At 40.4% G+C, this 18,942-nt stretch overlaps 1 protein-coding gene across 1 annotated transcript; it reads right to left on the bottom strand.

The window, feature by feature from the left end:
• Positions 1-259: 259 nt before the first annotated feature.
• Positions 260-12,620, bottom strand: otc (ornithine transcarbamylase). Its single transcript, XM_088352562.1, has 10 exons — positions 12,480-12,620; positions 12,265-12,403; positions 12,104-12,185; positions 7,095-7,182; positions 5,834-5,987; positions 5,632-5,754; positions 2,306-2,359; positions 2,079-2,228; positions 541-678; positions 260-433 (listed from the first exon to the last, which is right to left on the bottom strand). The coding sequence occupies exons 1-10, from the start codon at positions 12,560-12,562 to the stop codon at positions 374-376; spliced, it is 1,071 nt and encodes a 356-aa protein (XP_088208688.1). The 5' UTR covers positions 12,563-12,620; the 3' UTR covers positions 260-373.
• Between the last annotated feature and the right edge of the window lie 6,322 nt (positions 12,621-18,942).

Raw genomic sequence — 18,942 nt, forward strand, 5'->3', positions numbered from 1 at the left:
GTCTGTGAGTGTGTGAATGGGCAAGTGTGAAGCACATTGTAAAGTGCTTTGGGAGGTCTTCATTGACTTGAAAAGCGCTATATAAATGCAGACCATTTATCATTTACCAAATAGGCAAACATTTTCAAGGGAGTGCTTGGAAACACAGTCTCCCTTTAAAAAATGATTGAATACACAAGAGAAGTTAAAACAATTGCGTGTCACAATAAAATTATACTCCTCCGTGTCTCGGTAGGGCACATGCAAAAAACCTACAGAATGGATTTAGTATATTTATTGAAACATGAATGCAACTCAAAAGGCACCAGAGACAACAATAAGTGGATCCTATTGTTTTGAAGGATATGAATTGTATTCGCAGATGATAGTCCACCTAAAACTTGAGCATTGGCAAATGGGGGTTGTAGTCGGTCAAGAGTGACACCATCAAACCCTACGAAGAGAAACATTTTCAAGTCTGAAGCAATACAAAAGATGCCTGTCTGTTAATCAATTTCTCTGTTAAAAATACGGAGTCACACACTCAACTCGTTTCCTCACCATGATTGTCCACTTCCGGTTTTCGGCCTCAGGAAAGACGAGTGAACGAGAGGAGTAGAAAACGTCATCGTCCACCTCCTCTTCTTTGCGGGGGAGGCAATGCAGGAAAGTCCAGTCCGGCTGGGCAACACTTCCGGTCTGGAAATCACAATTGCGGTGGGTGCACAGTTGACAACAGTTCAAATAAGTGGGAAGAAGGAAAAATTGACTTCACGGTTATTAATAAGTAAATCCTGTATTCTGTTACTATAGGACACCTGCAAATACTGTAATTATTCGTCTATAATAATAGCGTTGGGCGGTCACCTCACGCCTCCATGACTGCAATTCCCTCCTCTACGGCTTACCTCAAAAGTCCCTCCATAAACTTCAGCTGGTCCATAACTCTGCTCCACGCACCATCACTAAAAACCCCTCAAGCCATCACATCACCCCTGTCCTTCAGCAACACCACTGGCTCTCAATCTACCATAGAATCGACTACAAAATCCTGCTCTACACTTACATGGCCATTTATAACCTTGTCCCTCCGTACCTCTCCGACCTCTTTAACACTGCCACGCCATCCCACACCCTTAGATCATCTTCCTTCCTCCATCTCACCATACCCCCTGCCCGCCTAAGCTCTGTGGGGAGAAGAGCTTTCAGCCGCTCTGCCCCCTAGCTCTGGAACTCATTGCCGCCTGACCTCAAATTCTGCGACCCTGTCCACCTATTGTTGTGTCCTACTCATATGTACAGCGACCTTGGGTGTCCTGAAATTCGCTTTGAAATACAATGTATTATTAATTATTACTAGGGTTTTGGTATTACATGGTAGTATCAGTCGATACCAATCCAATACACATACTTTCTGATTAAAAATCTCATGTTCATTGAATATTTGAACCCTTCCCCCTTGAGTCTCTTTATAAATATTATTAAAACAGTCCAAAACGGTCTATTTTTGATGAATAACTACATTCCAAACTTCAAAAGTCTAAAAATAATGAACATAAATATTTATTTCACAACTGATTCAGAACAAAAGTCAAGAGAGTCAAGTAAAGCAGCAATGTATTGAAAATACTATAATACCTTCCATTCCGCAATATTTTAAAAAATGACTCAGAGTGCAAATAGTGTAAACCTAAAATGTGAAAAACCTGTAATCGTACAGAAATTAAAACTTAAACGACATCAACTGTTTAGGAACAAACAAAATAAATTCTAAGTTTGATGAGGAGGCCAGGGTTGTACCTTAATTTGACTATTCTTGTGCACAGTTGGTTATTTTAGCTCACTGTTTTTTGTAGTTTTGACTTTTTTTGCTCTGATCACATCATAATTGCCCAATCATGTCGCTGCGTTTTGATTTCCAAGCCGCTTGGGGCTTATCTGCTTTTTGTAACCTATTGAAACTTAAGAAGAAAGGGCTCAGGGGAGGACCTTCAGAACCCCTCGGAATTTTACAGTCCTCTCCTGTTCTCTTTGCTACTTCATAACTCATTGATATATTCTCTCCTTTTTGTCTACTAAACAATACATTTATCATTTACCTTCATGGTAATTTGGTAACCATGGAAGTCTCTGAGTCTTTTTCTCTTCTCGTCCTCCTGACCCATGCTCACCCACGTGTCAGTCACCAAAACGTTACTGCCCCGAGCCGCCTCTGTTGGTTCCGAGGTCAGCATTAATTGTGTGCTGTGCTGAAATCAATTAAGTGTTTCAAATATATATCCTGTAAAATGATGATAATTAAACAATGATTTGAAAAGAGCTTCACCTTTTCAGACAGTCTCTTGGCCTCTTCAACAACAATTGCTTCTGGCTCATAACCCTGAAAAATGAAAATGGAAACAGATAATAACTCATCAAAACGAGCAAATCCTTTGAACGGAATCAATCATGAATTGATTTGTTCCATGCTCGTTTCAACAAATCACTTCCAGGGAAGAATAGCTTGATAAATACAACAAATGTAACAGAAGCATTACATACAATGGAAAACTGTTTAATTACAGAGTGTATTCAAAATGTAATGCTGAATAATAGCGCCTAGGAGAGTACTGTACTTGAAACTCTACAAAGAACTTTTTGTTTTCACCCCATTTGAAGAGGATTTTATTAAAGGGACGCCATGTAAGATTTGAACACTAGATATAGCCGTATTGCGTAGTGCAGGGGTGTTCACATTTTTGCAAGAAGTGAGCTACAGTGCTTACAAAATAAAATTCAAAATGGTATACCTGCCTCAAAAAAATGAAAAAAACATTTAATTATCTTAAGTACTGTTACTCAAACAAATAATCGTTTTTAAAAGGTCATTATTCAGGTAATTTAATGTTGCGAATATTTCTCATTGTGCGCTTACTGTAGATGCATTACTGAGGGAAACAATAACACGTTGCTCTAATACTGTAATGACTCGCTTGTTATGGTCAATGAGAACCAAAACCCCCGCCTAATGCAAAAATCCATCCCAATTTTTAACTGGCTTACACTCGCAGCAATATTCAGCTGGGCATAACGGATGGCAGCCACACGGGTACTGTGTAAAAAGCCGCAGGGCCTGACACAAATTTGCTCTCGTGGCCTTCTCAGCAATAGTCTAATGAGGATAATGGATCCCAGCCAAAACAATGCAGTTCATTTAAGGCGGGCCACAATGACTCGCGTCAGCGGTCCAAACAGAAAAAAAAAACATGCTCAGCCGCCACTGGCTCTTTGCCATTATCTGCACCACTTATCCTCAGTAGGGTCGCGGGTGTGATGGAGCCCATCCCAGCTATCTTCGGGCAGTGGGCAGGGGACACCCTGAACTGGTTGCCAGCCAGTCGCAGGGCACACAGGGACATACAATTCGCTCGCTCATCCACACCAATGGACAATTTGGACCGGCCAATTAACCTGACATGCATGTTTTTGGAATGTGGGAGGAAACCGGAGTGCCCGGAGGAAACCCACGCAAGCACGGGGAGAACATGCAAACTCCACAAAGGAGGTTCAAACTCATGACTTCAGAACTGTGCCGCACAGGCGCTAACCACTGCACCGCCGTGCTGCTGGCTCTTTGCAACCGGGGATAATGGATCACGGCTAAAACCAAGCGTTTCACTGTGAGAGGGCCAGAACGGCATGCCTCTCAACAAAAGGGCCTTCTGCCATCACCGCTAATAGCAATATGGGATTGGGGATAATTGATCACGGCCACATAAATGAAGGTCAATTTAGAGCAGAACTAACTGAAAAAATAGCCCCCAGTCCCAACAAAAGTGCACTTTGCCAATCTCCACTGGCAGCAATACGCGATTAGGGATAATGGATCTTTGCAGCACAATTGCAGTTCACTTTTTGGTGGACAACAAAGTGAAAAAAATTTGAGTATTTTTAATATTCATGCTAACACCCTGCATTCGACCACTTGAGGCAACATGTCCCAACATATACATAGTACTTAATATAATATCCCAAGATCTACCAATACTGCGTCTAAGATCAACTTGTAGATCAAGATCCATGTGGTGAGCACCACTGCTGTAATGCAACCAAAAACGATTGTTACAAATTACAAGAAAGAAAACAAAAAACGGAGACTCAAAATGACCAAACCGCACCATTTTTTTCTCCATTTGTGGCGAGCTTTTTACAGGTTTTTGTTTTTTGGGTGGTACCCATTGCAAGATGGTGGACAAATGTGCTTCCCAATGAGCCTAACGTCAAAAATGCACATTTATTGGACAGTATTTTTGTTTGTTATTCAAATCAATATCGTTTTTTAAAATGAATGAGTGTTTTTTGTTCAACCACTAGAAGGCCCCAAGTAATGTCCCGTTACAACAAACGTTTGTTTTTGTTTTTTTTCGGAACATTGAGAAGCAATTTCAAAATTTTGTGGACTTGTTTTGCACAGGTTCTAAAAAGGTTTTAAAGTACTCTTAGGTCGAGGACTTTTTTTAATTTTAGATAACATGAGCCTCATCAAAGGGAGCTGACTAGAGGTAAGATCTTATGCCTGAGCCCGCCCTAAATTCTGGTGGGATCTGAACTAAAATGTTATGTTCATGCCTTCCCTCTCACTGATTTTTTTTTAAATCCACCTGTTATTGTTCTTTGAAGAGGATATGCATGATGGATTCCGTCCCCCTCTCGCGCATGGGAACGCTCGTTCGCGCACTCATCATGTTGCTTGAAGGAGGACTCTTCTTCCTTCTCCCGAGTCCTCACAGTTATGAAAATTCGGGTTCTCTTTTGGCTCAGCCCCTAGAATCAAGTTTATTTTTCGGGCTGGTTTTAATACCCATGGGCTTGGTCAGGCTGGATTTGTTTGGGCCCAATCTTACCTCTAGAGCTGACATCATTACTGCTACAGGTACCCCGCAAAAAACAAATAACCTTTGAAAAGCTTGGCTGAAAAATGAGAAAAAAATGGTCCGCTTTGGTCACTCGAGTCTATAGTTTTCGGTTGCACTACACAATACAGCAACATCTAGTGGTCAAATATTACAAAGAAGGACCGTGTAAAATTAAAACTGCTCAGTATACAAATAGTGCAATTTTTCCTGTAGAATGAAAAAAATAAAACATTTTAGTCTAGAGTCTACAATGTCTAGAGGACATTGCCGGTGTGATACCGAAGCAGACCCATCAACGTAAAAGACACTTCCCTCCCCGGCCATCACCCATTTGACCTGTTGCCCTCTGGTAGGTGCTACAGATCCCTCAAAACAAGGACAAACAGGCTCAGAGACAGCTTCTTGCCCAGGGACATCACCACCCTAAACAAGCGCACAAAACTGTGAAAACATATCTTGCGACCTATTTTTTTTCCTTTTTTGTTTCTGCTAAATGTTATTGCATGAAACTGAAAATATATACCGTGTTTATCTTCGGGATATCCTTTCTGCTAAATGTTATTACATTATTGTTACAATTCACTATTTCTTTTCATTTATAAACATGCACTATGATAACTAAGGCGTTGTGATTTTGTTTTCTCTAAAGTCTTTATTAAATATCCACCCTGGAGTGCCTTGTCTAATGTCATTGCATATAATATTTTGACAACGTTTATATCAATGACAATAAAGAGAATTCGATTCAATACTGTACCTTCGGGGTGGCAACCTTTAAGTGTACTCCTAATTTTGGTGCCGCCATCATAAAAGATTGGAGGACATTGTTACCGTCTCCAATCCAGCTCACTGTTAAACCATCCAAAGATCCGTAATGCTCCTGCCAATAGAAAGCAATGGCAACGTAATTAACTATCATGATTGTTTATTTTTAGATAAGAGGCAGTGTTTGCAGGCACCTGCAAGGTCAAGAAGTCTGCCAGAATCTGGATTGGGTGGTACAAGTCTGACAATCCGTTGATGACTGGAATGGAGGACTCCTTATCTAGTTCTTCTAGTGTGGAGTGATTGTATACCCGAGCTAGGATGATGTCACACAGTCCTGATAAAACCCTGAAGTGGAAAACAATGGAAAATTTTGTGCAAAGGGAATCAGATCGTGCATTTGGAAATGCAAGAACATCAACAAAGATCATTAATTGAGATCTACAGTAATCCCTCGCTGTATCCCGGTTTACTCATCGCGGTTTTGCTACTTTGTGGAGTTTTATCGTGCATTGTGTTCTGCTAAACATCCCCTTTTCTGCCTGTGTCTGCCTGTGCATCAATAATGTTGTGCTCGAAGTTGTACTCATACGTAAAACAGCAGGGCGAACCTAGATAACATATGCACAACACAACATTTTGGACCCACAAAAGCACCAAAAAGGCACAGAAAAAATGCTTTTCATAGCCTACAAAGTTGGACTCCCCATCATGCTTTAGAAAGGTTAAAACATTTTTACACCACATATTTGTTTTCCAATAACGTCCACATGATGGCAACAAAATATCAAGTGAATTAAAACTGATAGTGTCCTGAATCATGAGTGCAATGTAGCAGCAAGATTATTAAAAAATATATATTATTTGACAAGACAGAAGTTATTTGTAAAAAAAAAAAAAAAAAAAACTTCTATAAAGAGCTGCCTTCCTGAGCAGAGTTTGCATGTTCTCCCTGTGCTTGTGTGAGTTTCCTCCAGGCACTCCGGTTTCATCCCACATTCCAAAAACATGCATGTCAGGTTAAATGTCCCCAGGTGTGAATGAGCGAGAGAGTTTTCTGTCTCTGTGTGCCCTGCGACTGGCTGGCAACCAGTTCAGGGTGTCCCCAGCCCACTGCCCGAGGACAGCTGAGATGGGCTCCAGCACCCCCGCAACCCTACTGAGGATAAGCGGTGCAGATAATTGATGGAATGATAAATAAATAAGAAGATATCTACTTTGCTGGTTTTGACTATCACAAGACTATTTTGGAACACATCCCCTGCAAAAAACGACGGATTACTATACTTGTAAACCGAATGCAACTGTGTGACACAAGTGTTTAAAATCAATTACATTATTAAGAAAGCTTTAGACAAACATTTTTTTCTACATATGTCAGGATCAGTTGTCCATAACTCTCAGTATGACCGTCACGTTCCTTGTATTTCATGCAAGTGCCTGAACGGGACAAACCTCGCAGTGTCTGTGCACTTCTCGTTCACTCCAAGATGGATGTCTTGGGATGTGAGGAAACAAGGATGTCCACCCAGCAAAGCAAAGCCTATAATTATAATAATAGGTACATTCAACAATGATTTGCTTTTAATCGTTTTAGTCTGAATTGCATTGCGCTCCAGTCGGGTAAATTTGTTTTCTGTTGTCCCTCCTTTTTATATTTTCTCTTCAATTAAGTAATCTTGTTATATTCCAGCACACCACCATTCACAAGAGGGCGTCAACAGACAATGGGACTGGGGAATGTACACAGCTACCTCCAATCTTCCACATCCGTATAAAAGTACTGCACCGACAGCTTCCTTTGTCTTCTCATCATCAATTATCATCATTTTTATCACCATCACAGTGTTTCCAGTTTCATTCTGGTTTGTAAGGTTTGGATTTTGTTTTCTGGTTGACAGTGTTTTTAAATGTTCATTGACCATTGGTTTGTTACTTTGCTGATAATATCGTTATTAAATAACATATTTTTGAGTACCAAGCCATGGTTCCTGCTTTCCTGCGTTTGGGTCCACCACAAATCATAAAAAATCGCAAGTTTAAGCAGTGATGTGTGGTCAGGGAAGGCTGTGCCTCACCTGTTATGAAAAGATACATTCAGAATATATTAAATGGTTATTTAATATTCAGTGTTAATGTTCTTTCTCGTTAAACTTAAAAATTTGGATTTTCTTTTTTAAAATAGCTGATTCTTTTACATTTTGAATATTACTAACGCAATTATTATGTATCGTATTACTGCGCTGAGTGTCCGCAGATAAAGAGTGAGGCACGCAATTCTCTTGCCTCATGGCAGAGGGCAATAGTGAGATCAAGGATTCCGATTTGCCACACACCCCAACTCCAAAACATGAAATCATTGTCAGTATTAGCAAGTTAACAGGAAGTTAATCTATACTGTGAATCTTTTCTTGATGGATAAACTTTTTTTCAGATCTATTTATTATTTTATTCAAAATGAGCAGTATGTTGTAATGTACAGTATTAGTGTGCTCAGTATCTGGCGATGCAGAAAGAGGCACACAATTCTCTCGCTTTATGGCAGAGGGCGATAACGAGACCAATAAATCTTATTTGTCACACAGCTGCTCAGCCCCGAACAATAGAAATAATGATAGCCATCTACAAATCATTTTTCATTATGAATTCAATTTTTGTAGCTTTCGATTGGCAGGAGGATTACGGATATGTAGCTGGATTTACAGTGAGCTGGATTGGAAATGGTAACAATGTCCTTCAATCTTTTATAACTGCAGCACCAAAATTGGGAGTACACCTAAAGGTTGCCACCCCGAAGGTACTGTGTTGTATTGAATTGAATTGTCTTTGTCATTGATATCAACGTAGTAGAAAATTGAATGCAACGAGATTGGACATGGCACTCCAGGGTTTATATATAATAAAGACTTTAAAGAGAAAACAAGATAAAAGACTCGGGATAATTAAGCGGTACGGCTAATGAGATGAGATGAGATATTTATAAATCAGTGCATACTTAGTGGCCCAAGTTCTAATCAGAGTGCAATGAGAATTGTGCATCGTAACAGTAGTGCAGTATAAAGTAGCGAAACAGCATTTAGCAGCAAAAATAAACAAACATTTAACAGCGACGAAGAATTTCCCAGATAGGTCACAAGATATATATTTTTACAGGTTTGCACGCTTGTTTAGGCGTGATGATTACCTATCTCTTGATGTTTTTATTCCAAAGAAGCAGCACATAGACATCGTAAATAAGTAAAGACAATACGATTTTTTTCTATGCTATAGGTTATACTGTACATTTCTTTGTTGATCTGCAAATCAAAAAAGATGTGATGTTAATTTATTTGTTAATGCCTCACCAGACACGAACCAAAGCAGGATGTCAGAGTTAAAGCAAGTAAATAAGGCAGTGCAGTGCTAAAGTGTTTCTTGTGTGTTTTTTTTTTGTTTTTTTAGAATGTGCTCGTGTTCCTAGCTCAGCAGTACTTTTGTGTCCGGCATTGCTGAGCAGACTATTTGAGCGAGAATAGTGTGTGATCTGTGGTGTTTGAGTGGCGCTAGTATTAAGGGGAAGCACGGCAGCGCAGTGGTTAGCGCGTGTGCGGCTCAGTTCTGCTGAGGTCATGAGATCAAACCTTCCTGTGTGGAGTTTGCATGTTCTCCCTGTGCTTCCGTGGGTTTTCAAATGTTCCCTAGGTGTGAAAGAGCGAGTGAGTTGTCTGTCTCTGTGGATTGGCTGGCAACCAGTTCAGGGTGTCCCCTGCCCACTGCCTGAAGATAGCTGGGATAGGCTTTAGCTCCCCCGCAACCCTCCTGAGGATAAGCCGTGCAGATAATGGAATGGAATAGTATTAGGAGGTGGGCGGAACGATACAAATATTGATTTTATCAATACGAAGTGGATCGATATCATTTTCCTAGGATAGGTACTTTACCCCTCCACCAATTTCCTCAAAGCTGCACTTCTATATGTAAATAGCTCAGTCCTCCTCTCTCACCCAGCGCCCTCAGCCATGCTCCAAGTTCATGCCTGTTTGCGTTCTGACAGGCACATTTTTAGCTCCTCTCGTTACCAGGCCTGCTGCTGCATCCCGTTTGCCAGGCATTAAAAAGGGCCAAATCCAGGCACGTACCCTTGTCAGAAGCTAAATATGACAGAGGCAAACGGGAAGCGCAGCGCAGTGTGGACTTTTTTTTCTTTTTTAAACAAAGAAAAAGGACAATGTCAGGTGTCATTTGTGTTGTAAAGTACTCCGCTACTGTGGTAAATTTACATAAAGTAAAATCCAACAAGCAGCAAGTTACTGTTACTGAACAAAAACCTGTAAATTATTTGTCACTAAGGCAACTGAGTAAAAAGGGCTTATTTTTTTAAAATGTTGATTTTTTTTTGTTTGACTCTCTGAATTTTTCTCTGTAACAGTTGTGATAAAGGTTTTTTATTTCTTATACTGTTAAAATGTTTTATTGTTTAACCTATTTCACGTTCTGACTTTATTCTCAATACATATCGCAAAGGAAGGTATAGTTGACGTGTTATACATTGTTATGTGTTTTTGTTACATTGACTTTTTTACGAGCTGAAGTCCAGTGCAATGCTCCTACGCTTTACTCTCTTTCCACTGTTTTGTGTGTCTGTGTGGCCCCAAGAGGCTTCAGCAGTAAGGCAGGGGGCTATTTTCAACCCCCAAGGTATCACGAGAAATATAACTAAGGAGAACTGAGGATTCAACGTTTCTTGTTCCAAATCTGCCTTAGTATTTGCCTTGCGGAGAGAACTTCGCGAATACCAAAAAGTCACGTGGAAAGAACTTTCCAGGGAAAGCATGCTACATTTTTGTCAGAGTACCCAGTTCAAAGTGAGAGAAAAAGAACTTTAATAAATTTTATGAGCGCGAAAATAGATTTAAGATGTGGATTGCATCTCCAAACTACAATACTGACGCAAGTTTTGTTGCAAACATCAGCAACAGCAAATCAAGGACATTCAAAGCCAAAATACTCAATTGCCTGTGACGAATTACTTAAATTTTGTCCAAGCAATGAAAGTTACTGTAATTCATTAATAGTGTAATGAAGTAATCTACAACAGAGTAGTCACGTGGTGCATCATTCACCACAGGATGCGCTGCATCCAACTCAGTAAGTTTGACAGGATAATACAGTATAGCAAATATAGATACATACAGCATGTGTTGCATTCATTATAAGGCTTATAAAACCATTTTAATTATTTTGCGGCTACGGACAAATTTGGTCCAATATGGCTTCTTCAACATTTTGGGTCGCCTACCCCTGGCCTAGCTTAATTGTGCATGTCAGTAAGCTACTGTACGTGCGTGGTCAGCCTTCAGCACCAGCATGGACCAGTGTTTTTCTGTGAAAAAGCACTATGTTCAGGCAAAAGTTGATTAGTCACAGTAACTATAAAAAAAAAAATCACAAAACCCCCTACTAATTTATTTGTATATGGTTGTCAGAGCTAGGAGAGAGAGAGGGATAGAAAGAGAGAAGAGGGAACCTGAAGCTCTGGAGAACAGAGCTACACACTCACGAAGAAGCAAAATATGAACAGTGGCTGAAGTTAGAAACATACATCCATCAATCAATCCATCCATTATCTGCACCGCTTATCCTCAGTAGGGTCGCAGGAGTGCTGGAGCCCATTTCAGCTATCTCCAGGCAGTGGGCAAGGGACACCCTGAACTGGTTGCCAGCCAGTCATAGGGCACACATAGACAGACAAGTCACTCGCTCATTCACACCTAGGGACAATTTGGACCTGCCAATTAACCAAACATGCATGTTTTTAGAATGTGGGAGGAAACTGGAGTGCCCGGAGGAAACCCATGCAAGCACGGGGAGAACATGCAAACTCCACACAGGAGGTTCGAACTCATGACCTCATTACTGTGCCGCAAACGCGCTAACCACTGCGCCGCCGTGCTGCCCAGTTAGAAACAACCCATCCAAAATAAATTTAAGACGTATTTCGATAAATATGTATTCTCTCCTCATCAGTTATCACCATATTTTATCAATGATCTATAAACAAATTACTATTGAAAAAAAGTCATGAATTGATACTGATTTTTATGATACTGACTTATTTTCCTCTTAGTAAGAAATCAGCTTGATCAATTCTAAAAGTGATCCTAAATCCCTTTAAGTTAAACGAAATTTTTATGAAACCAGCCAGACACTCGGGGTTCTCAGCACCCCAAAGCTCTGAACTTAAAATCGCCTATGGCCAAAAATCTTTGAGCTGCATTTATCGTAAAAACAAACCAACTCAAGGGGGTGGGTTTTATTATTCAACGAGAACATCATTTTCAAGCAAATCGTGTCCGTATCGATCGATAAAACCATGTATTTTCTTGGATCGGATCGATACTATAATCGCCGGTATCGCCCGCCCAATACTAGTTTAGAAAAGGTTGCTCAGCAGGGCAAAAAAGCGCATGTCTCTGTGAGAACACCTGTTTCTGTAGATATTCTTGTTCTGGTGCTCCTCTTCTCAAATATCATTGCAATGGATTTCCCCTGCAGGAGCGGCAGATGCTACAAATAAAAAATACGTGTTGGCAAATGTGCTGAAGTTTGGCCACATTTTCAAAAAAGAAAAAGGAAGTGCACTCACCTGTTTTTCATGCTTGAAACGATGTTTTAGATCAGCAGAAACCCACAGCACCTTCTTGATTTCTTCTGAAGTGAAGTCTTTCAACGTCAGACAGCTGCGACCTTTTAAATTTGCACTGCAGCTCACGGCGACACTACTCCTGTGGAAGCCACCCAGAGTAACTCATGCTTATTATTTGTAATGGTGAACATTTAATGCAGATGATAAGCACTTACCTGAAACCACGCAAAAGGATGTTTTTAAAAGTCCTCGGACATGCAGAAATTAAATGTTTACAAGCAGACTGTTTGAAATACATGGCGCCACGATCAAATTTGGAAGTGGAGGAGCAGTGAATGGGCTGATTCAAGTGCAGGGACTTGACTAGAAAAGGGGCGCGGCTTCAGGTTTTGTTTAAAATGCAAAAAAATAGAGCTAATTAAGACTAAAGGGACAGTGTGATCATATATTGATTGAACCCTTCCCCTTGAGTTAGTTTATAATAACGATAAACAAAGCACAATCATTTTAGGCACTAAATATTTTTATTTTGTTTTTAAAATACTACATTGCAAACCTTGACAGTTTAAAAAAATGAATGGAAGTAGTTTTATTACAAATGTTTTACAACAAAAGCCAAGAAAGTTAAATCAAAAGAGCAGCAATGTAACGGAACTACGAATACTGAATAACAATGTCGACTAGAGAACTATAATACCTTCCATTGGACAATATTTTGAAAAAATAAAATAAAAAATAAAGTCAGTTATTTATATAAAAGTGTCAGATTCAAAGCGATGACAGGTTGAAATAAGAGACTCTTTTTGAGTTAAAAACAACACTTATTTATTCAAGAAAAGTGAGCATGAAACACAAGACGATTGCACTATAAAATTACCATAAAACATCCGCAATCCCGCGGATTGAAGCGTAAACGTCTTTTTTATTCCGTTACAAGGATTCCAATTGGAAGGTAAATTAAATCACGTGCAAGTAAGAGGCATTCTGATTGGACAGTTTCTTTGGTTACATGGTGTGATATGCGCTGCTAGCCACTAAAGGACACTCTAACCTAACATTAAACACGGAAAGATGAGAGTACAGTCTTCCACGAGAGGGAAAGTTAACATAGTGATATACATCGAAGGCCGTATCCTTTAACCCAGATGCATAGCTAGCGGATCACCAACTTCCTTCGTCTAGCAGTTCATAGGAGTGAGAAAAGCAAAATGATTTATGTGATAGGCTAGCATGAGAAGCCTTGGACACCACAGTAGTTCATTCTTTGATAAGCACCTGGAAGTTCCTTTTAACAATAGGAATAATCTTGGGAACTTGTTCGTGGCCTTTCAAGTCTTAGGTTTTTATGAGAGACACATAGTTGTTGCCTTGGAACTTCTTCTTTTGACCTTAAAGGTGCGTACCCCTGAACACAACTCAAATTCGTAAAGCCACACACTTATTGAGTATACTATGGAAGATTACCGCATAAAGATATGAGAGTACAAAAGTAAGAGTATAAAAAAAGTATAAAAGGCACATTTAGACTATAATTTCTCAAACAAAAAGTGTCAATTGTGTCTCATTGGCTCTTTTGCCATCATAACAACTAATTAAAAGGTTTTGGTTCAGGAACAGTAACATGTTTACATTTATGGTTGCAGCACTCTGCTCTCTGCTTGTTGAGCTTTTATAAAATGATTTACTTAAATTAGTGGAGTTGCCACAGTAGTAGACCACTTTATCAAGCATATTACACCTGGCATTGTACTTTTATGTAGCTGAAAAACCCTCTTCACCGTGCTGCGCTTTCCATTTGTTTCTGTCATTTTTAGTTTATGGTTGGGGTTTGTGCATAGGTTTGACCCTCTCTTCTGCTTAACAGGCGGTTTGCAGCAGCAGGCCAGGTATGGAAAGGTGTTGAAAGTGTCAGTCACACACTCAGCCATAAATATAAAGAGTGGCCAAGGGCGATGTGTGAGAGAGAGACAAAACTGTATATATTTTTATGGCACTAAAAACAAATGAGACAATTACCGTAATTCCTCGTTTTTATTTTGGGGGTTGTGTTCCAAAAACGTTCTGCAATAGTCAAAACCGGGAAAGTAGAAACCTTAATTATTACATTTATTTATTTATTTATGTTTTTTAAATACCGTAAATTCCACACTATAAGCCGCTACTTTTTTCCCTAACTTTCAACCCTGCGGCTTATTCAGTTATGCGGCCAATTTATGTAATTTTTCTAACGGCCGCCAGCGGTGCTCGAGTGTTACTACCAATAACTGCCCTGTCAAAGCTATATTATTGTTATTAAAGCTTTGAAAACTCTCTCAGTGTACCGTCTTTCTTTGTAAATATGTGTAACCCATGTATAATATGTATTTGCAACTGTATATTTTTGTGATGTATTTATTTGTATTTATTTTAGACACTTATTCTGATATGTTTTGCACGGGTGAACGAAAAATGAGGTGCGGAACAAACGCGGGGTGCCGAGTTTAAGTGGGGCCCGCTAAAGGTAAGGGACAGACAAGGAAAGAAGAGGGGGTAAAAGGTTGGTTAAAGTAAAAGGAGTTGCGTGAGTAAATGTGTTCATCTGATATATTTTTCCCACCCTTACCTTTGTAAATATACACTTTTTTCCTTGGATTACTTTCAACGGGACCTGGACTCTGCAGGTCTGCATCAAACCTTTGTCAGACAAGACGAAAGGAAGACTGAGATCACTTGCGCTCGTTTCTTGGTTTTATTGAAAGGAAGGAAATGACAAGATGGGATTCTTCGATCCGTTGGTTGGAGGATTGATGGAACTTGACAGGCGGGTGAAGGCTTGGCGGAATGGTCGCAGACAGGCGTAATCGTAGTGTTGTTGGCCGGGTCTGGAGAAGAAGGGCGTCGTAGAATAAGGAGTCAGACGGGCAGGGCAGGTCGTAGGCAAATTCGGAAACTGGTCGGCAACGGAGATCAAGCAGAAAAACAGGAGGCAGGCAAAGAGTCGGAGGTACGGGCTTTCTGAGCAGATGGCAACAGATCGCAGAGTACAATCAGACTACGTGTTACCGGAAGCTGGGGATCTAAATGTACAGGGTGCGCCAATCAGCTGTCCTGGCTGTTGGCACCAAATCCTGAACACAGGTGTTCCCAATCCGGGTGATTGTGACAACCTTAAGTACCAGTATAATTTCCTGTTATTTTGCCGTCTGTGATTTTAGGACTGTGGACTTTAATGAAGGACATTTAGTTTCAATCGCGGGACTTGAAGTCGGGTTTGGGTTAATTTTGTGTTTGTGTTACATGTTTAAATGTGGGCGTATGCGGCTTATATACAGGTGCGGCTTGTGTATGTACAAAATCGGTTTTCCTCTTAAAATGTGGTGGGTGCGGCTTATAATCAGGTGCACTCTATAGTCCGGAATTTACGGTACTCAAAAACAAACCAAATTTGCATGCCCAAGTATTTGTTTAACAATTTTAATTTTTTAAGTGCTTATTTGACGCAACACTCAAAATCTCTGCATAAAATAATTTTTCCTTGGTAATTAAGGATCCAGTGTTAGAATTGTCACACGCCACTGCACGTCAATGCCAAGATACGGCTCATCACTGAAGAGAGTGGTTAACGTTTTTACCAGAAACAAAACAACGGCAACCAGATGAGGAAGGTGTTGTATCTGAGTCACATCAGGAGGCTTCTCCTGCTACTTGTGACTTTAGAGACCTCTTTGGCTATATGGCTTGGATAGAGACCAGTATCTGTTTCATGTAATGGAGCAAACCCCTCCCAAAAAGAATGGCCTGGAGAGGGATGGGCGCCGACTTGCTGTATTTGCCCAAGACACAGCACAGAAAGTGGTGCCGCGAAAACGCTGGCGGTCAAGGGATCCGTGAACCGTGAACTTCATAATTTTTAATTTTTTCAAATGACATCTATACTGAAAAATATTTTTGCCGTTTTATTGCTAAAATTTGAGGTCACGATCCCCTTTACTTTACATGATACTTTGTCACCATTATGTGGATGCTTTTTCTATAACATCCACATCATGGTTTACCTTTCGGTCTGCAACCCAAAAAGCCATATTGGACCAAAAAGAGCCAAATTTGACCCCCTAAAAAAACCAAAAAATATATATCTGGAGCACACACAAACAGTAAAAGCATTATATAAACCTTATAAAAAAGAAAACACATATTGTATTAGAAAACGTTAAGAATGTGTCTTGTTTCATCCTACAGAAACCATATATTTTTCCACTATCAAACATATTTTAAAAAGCGCCAGGCAGCCACCAGGGAGCGCCAAAGACCTGAACGTAGCCGGGTCTAAAATACTAGTTTGCAGAGGATTTGGACTGTTTTACCTTCATCGGGAATCCCCTTTGCCGTAAGGAGTAAAATTGAGGGGCGAGGGGACTAATGAGGTAGAGCCCTAACCTAAATTTTTTGCTGGAAAACTACTTAATTGGTTTTGTACCTACACCTCAGCAATGTCCAACAGGTGTATAACAATATACAAACGTAACAATATAATAATATTACAAAGCACACATTATTATTGTCATATTAAAATCTTTTAATTTGTATACAAAATGACCAAATTCACTGGAGTACTGCATTCATCTTTATCTGACGATTATCATGGTACTGAACCGTGGAAAACCTAAGAATCCTGTTCTTCTTTGAAAAATTACGACCCCTAGGCTCTCCAGGGTATGTTGGCACGGCGGCTGAGTGGTTAGCATGTCCGCAGTAAGTAATGGGTTCAAAACCAGCTATCATCCTTCTGTGCGGAGTTTGCATGTTCTCCTCATTCCCTAGGCGTATGGTTTATTGTCTCTGTGTGCCCTGCAACTGGCTGGCAACCAGTTCAGGATGTCCCCTGCCCACTGCACAAAGTTGGCTAGGATGAGCTCCGGCACCTCATGAGGAAAATTGGTGCGGATGATGGATGGGTTTCTAGTCTTGGTGGCCAAACTATGCGTTATGAAAATTGAAGTGAACTAATGCTAACCACAGGAGAATGCTAATTCTGCAGAACTGGAATTAGAGAATGATATTTTGGCAGTTTTAATATTTTGATTTATTATTTTTACCGTTCCATTTCCAGTAAAAAATGTTGCTTTGGGGCTTACTTGTATAGGCAATGTTAAAATGAGAGCAAAGTTATTTTTCTTCGCGGGGGACTCACAGCTGTATATCAATTTTAAAGTGTTACAAAATAAAAAAGGCATGTTCCACTGTGGTTTTCATTTAACTGTTTTGTGTACTCCAGGGTAGGAAGCCTCGACGGTAAATGCTCACAGGAGAGAATTTTCCGTGAAATATGCATACCTTGGCATACAGTCTATAGTTTATAGCTTTTTCCACTATAGACAGCTTTTCTTTAATTGAATTTGCTCAATTCCAGGCTCATGTTGTTGCTTCCTCTGCCAAGATTCAAAGATTTGATCACACACACACACATGGAAGGCAAAAACACAATGTACTGGAAGACATCTCGAGTCATACCCCTCTCTTGTCACTTTGTATTCTCGATGAATGATAGTTAGATAATGAAACCGTCTCTAAAGCTGTGTCACATAGTGTAATGCTAAGTCAGACCTTCATGGCCTCACTGTGCTGTTAAACAAACATGTTGGTGTTAGTGTACATTTTGGGTTTTGGCCAATAATGTTTTTCTGGCAATTCCTCTGCGGGAGAGGAAGGTGATTGTTGACTGATGGCAATAAAATGATCGGCTCTTGGTTGACTGAGCGCCGAAAAGAGCACCGCAACAGCCTGGGGGAAAAGTCATTGCAACAAAAGTTGTAAGGAAGCATGGGAAACAAAAGGAAAGTTGTGTTCCAAAATGCTCAAACGAGAAACTCACATTTTAGCAATCCCCAGTTGGTGTCCAAATACAGTCAGTGAAATCCATAATTTTGTATTCTATCCAACTCCTAATATTAACAACAACCTAGTGATAACATTAGTGATGTGTCATTCATTCTCTATGAACCTGCTATTGAAAGTGGAGTAGAGGTGATTTGGGCTTCCCAGGCCTCTACCGTGGCCTCTACCTGGGTCCCACGTCACTGGACGTCACAGACCATACCCGGGGGGCAAGTAAGCAGATTGTGATGGGAGGGTACCGCCGTGCATAAAGCCTGTCTTTTGAGACGTGGATAATAAAATAAAAGCCTGTGAGAGAGACGCTCAGCCCGGCCTGAACGTACCAACACGGCTCTGGTTCAGACAGGCTTGGGCTTGGGTATAACCTTACCCCCTGGATGAAAGTGGCGGACAAAGCGCTTTCTCGCTTGCGAAAGTCTTGCTGGCTTCGGCGTTGTCCGACCTTTCGCTATTAAATCAACACAACATATTTGCTTGCTTTGCAACTGACTGGCTATCACTTAAGGTTGTCACCTGGCTGGATGGACTCCAGCACCCCCGCAACCCTAGTGAGGATAAGCAGTGCAGAAAATGGATGGATGGATATATTTCTTTGTGCAACAGCTTTTGGCGCAATTGCTTTGGTGGATTACTCCCCCCTAGCCAATCATAGCTTGTAGAACCAGTGACGTTGCTCAAAATCAGCTCGCTAGCTAACTCGGAATCTAATAAGCTCAACAGCTTTCTCGATGACTGATTTTATACGTCATGGCATTCCAATCCTCGTGAGGACAAGAAATTGGAAAATGAACTAATTCATTATTT

This window comes from Urocampus carinirostris, chromosome 14 (genome assembly GCF_059441175.1).
Source record: "Urocampus carinirostris isolate Australia breed hairy pipefish chromosome 14, RoL_Ucar_1.0, whole genome shotgun sequence".
Lineage (NCBI taxonomy): Eukaryota > Metazoa > Chordata > Actinopteri > Syngnathiformes > Syngnathidae > Urocampus > Urocampus carinirostris.

Bases quoted from the DNA above. Each gene is read 5' to 3' on its own strand.
- otc (XM_088352562.1), bottom strand. From the start codon at position 12,562: ATGTATTTCAAACAGTCTGCTTGTAAACATTTAATTTCTGCATGTCCG. The intron at 12,404-12,479 runs GTAAGTGCTTAT...TGGCTTCCACAG, and splicing joins ATCCTTTTGCGTGGTTTCAG to GAGTAGTGTCGCCGTGAGCT. The intron at 12,186-12,264 runs GTGAGTGCACTT...TTTTATTTGTAG, and splicing joins GTTTCAAGCATGAAAAACAG to CATCTGCCGCTCCTGCAGGG.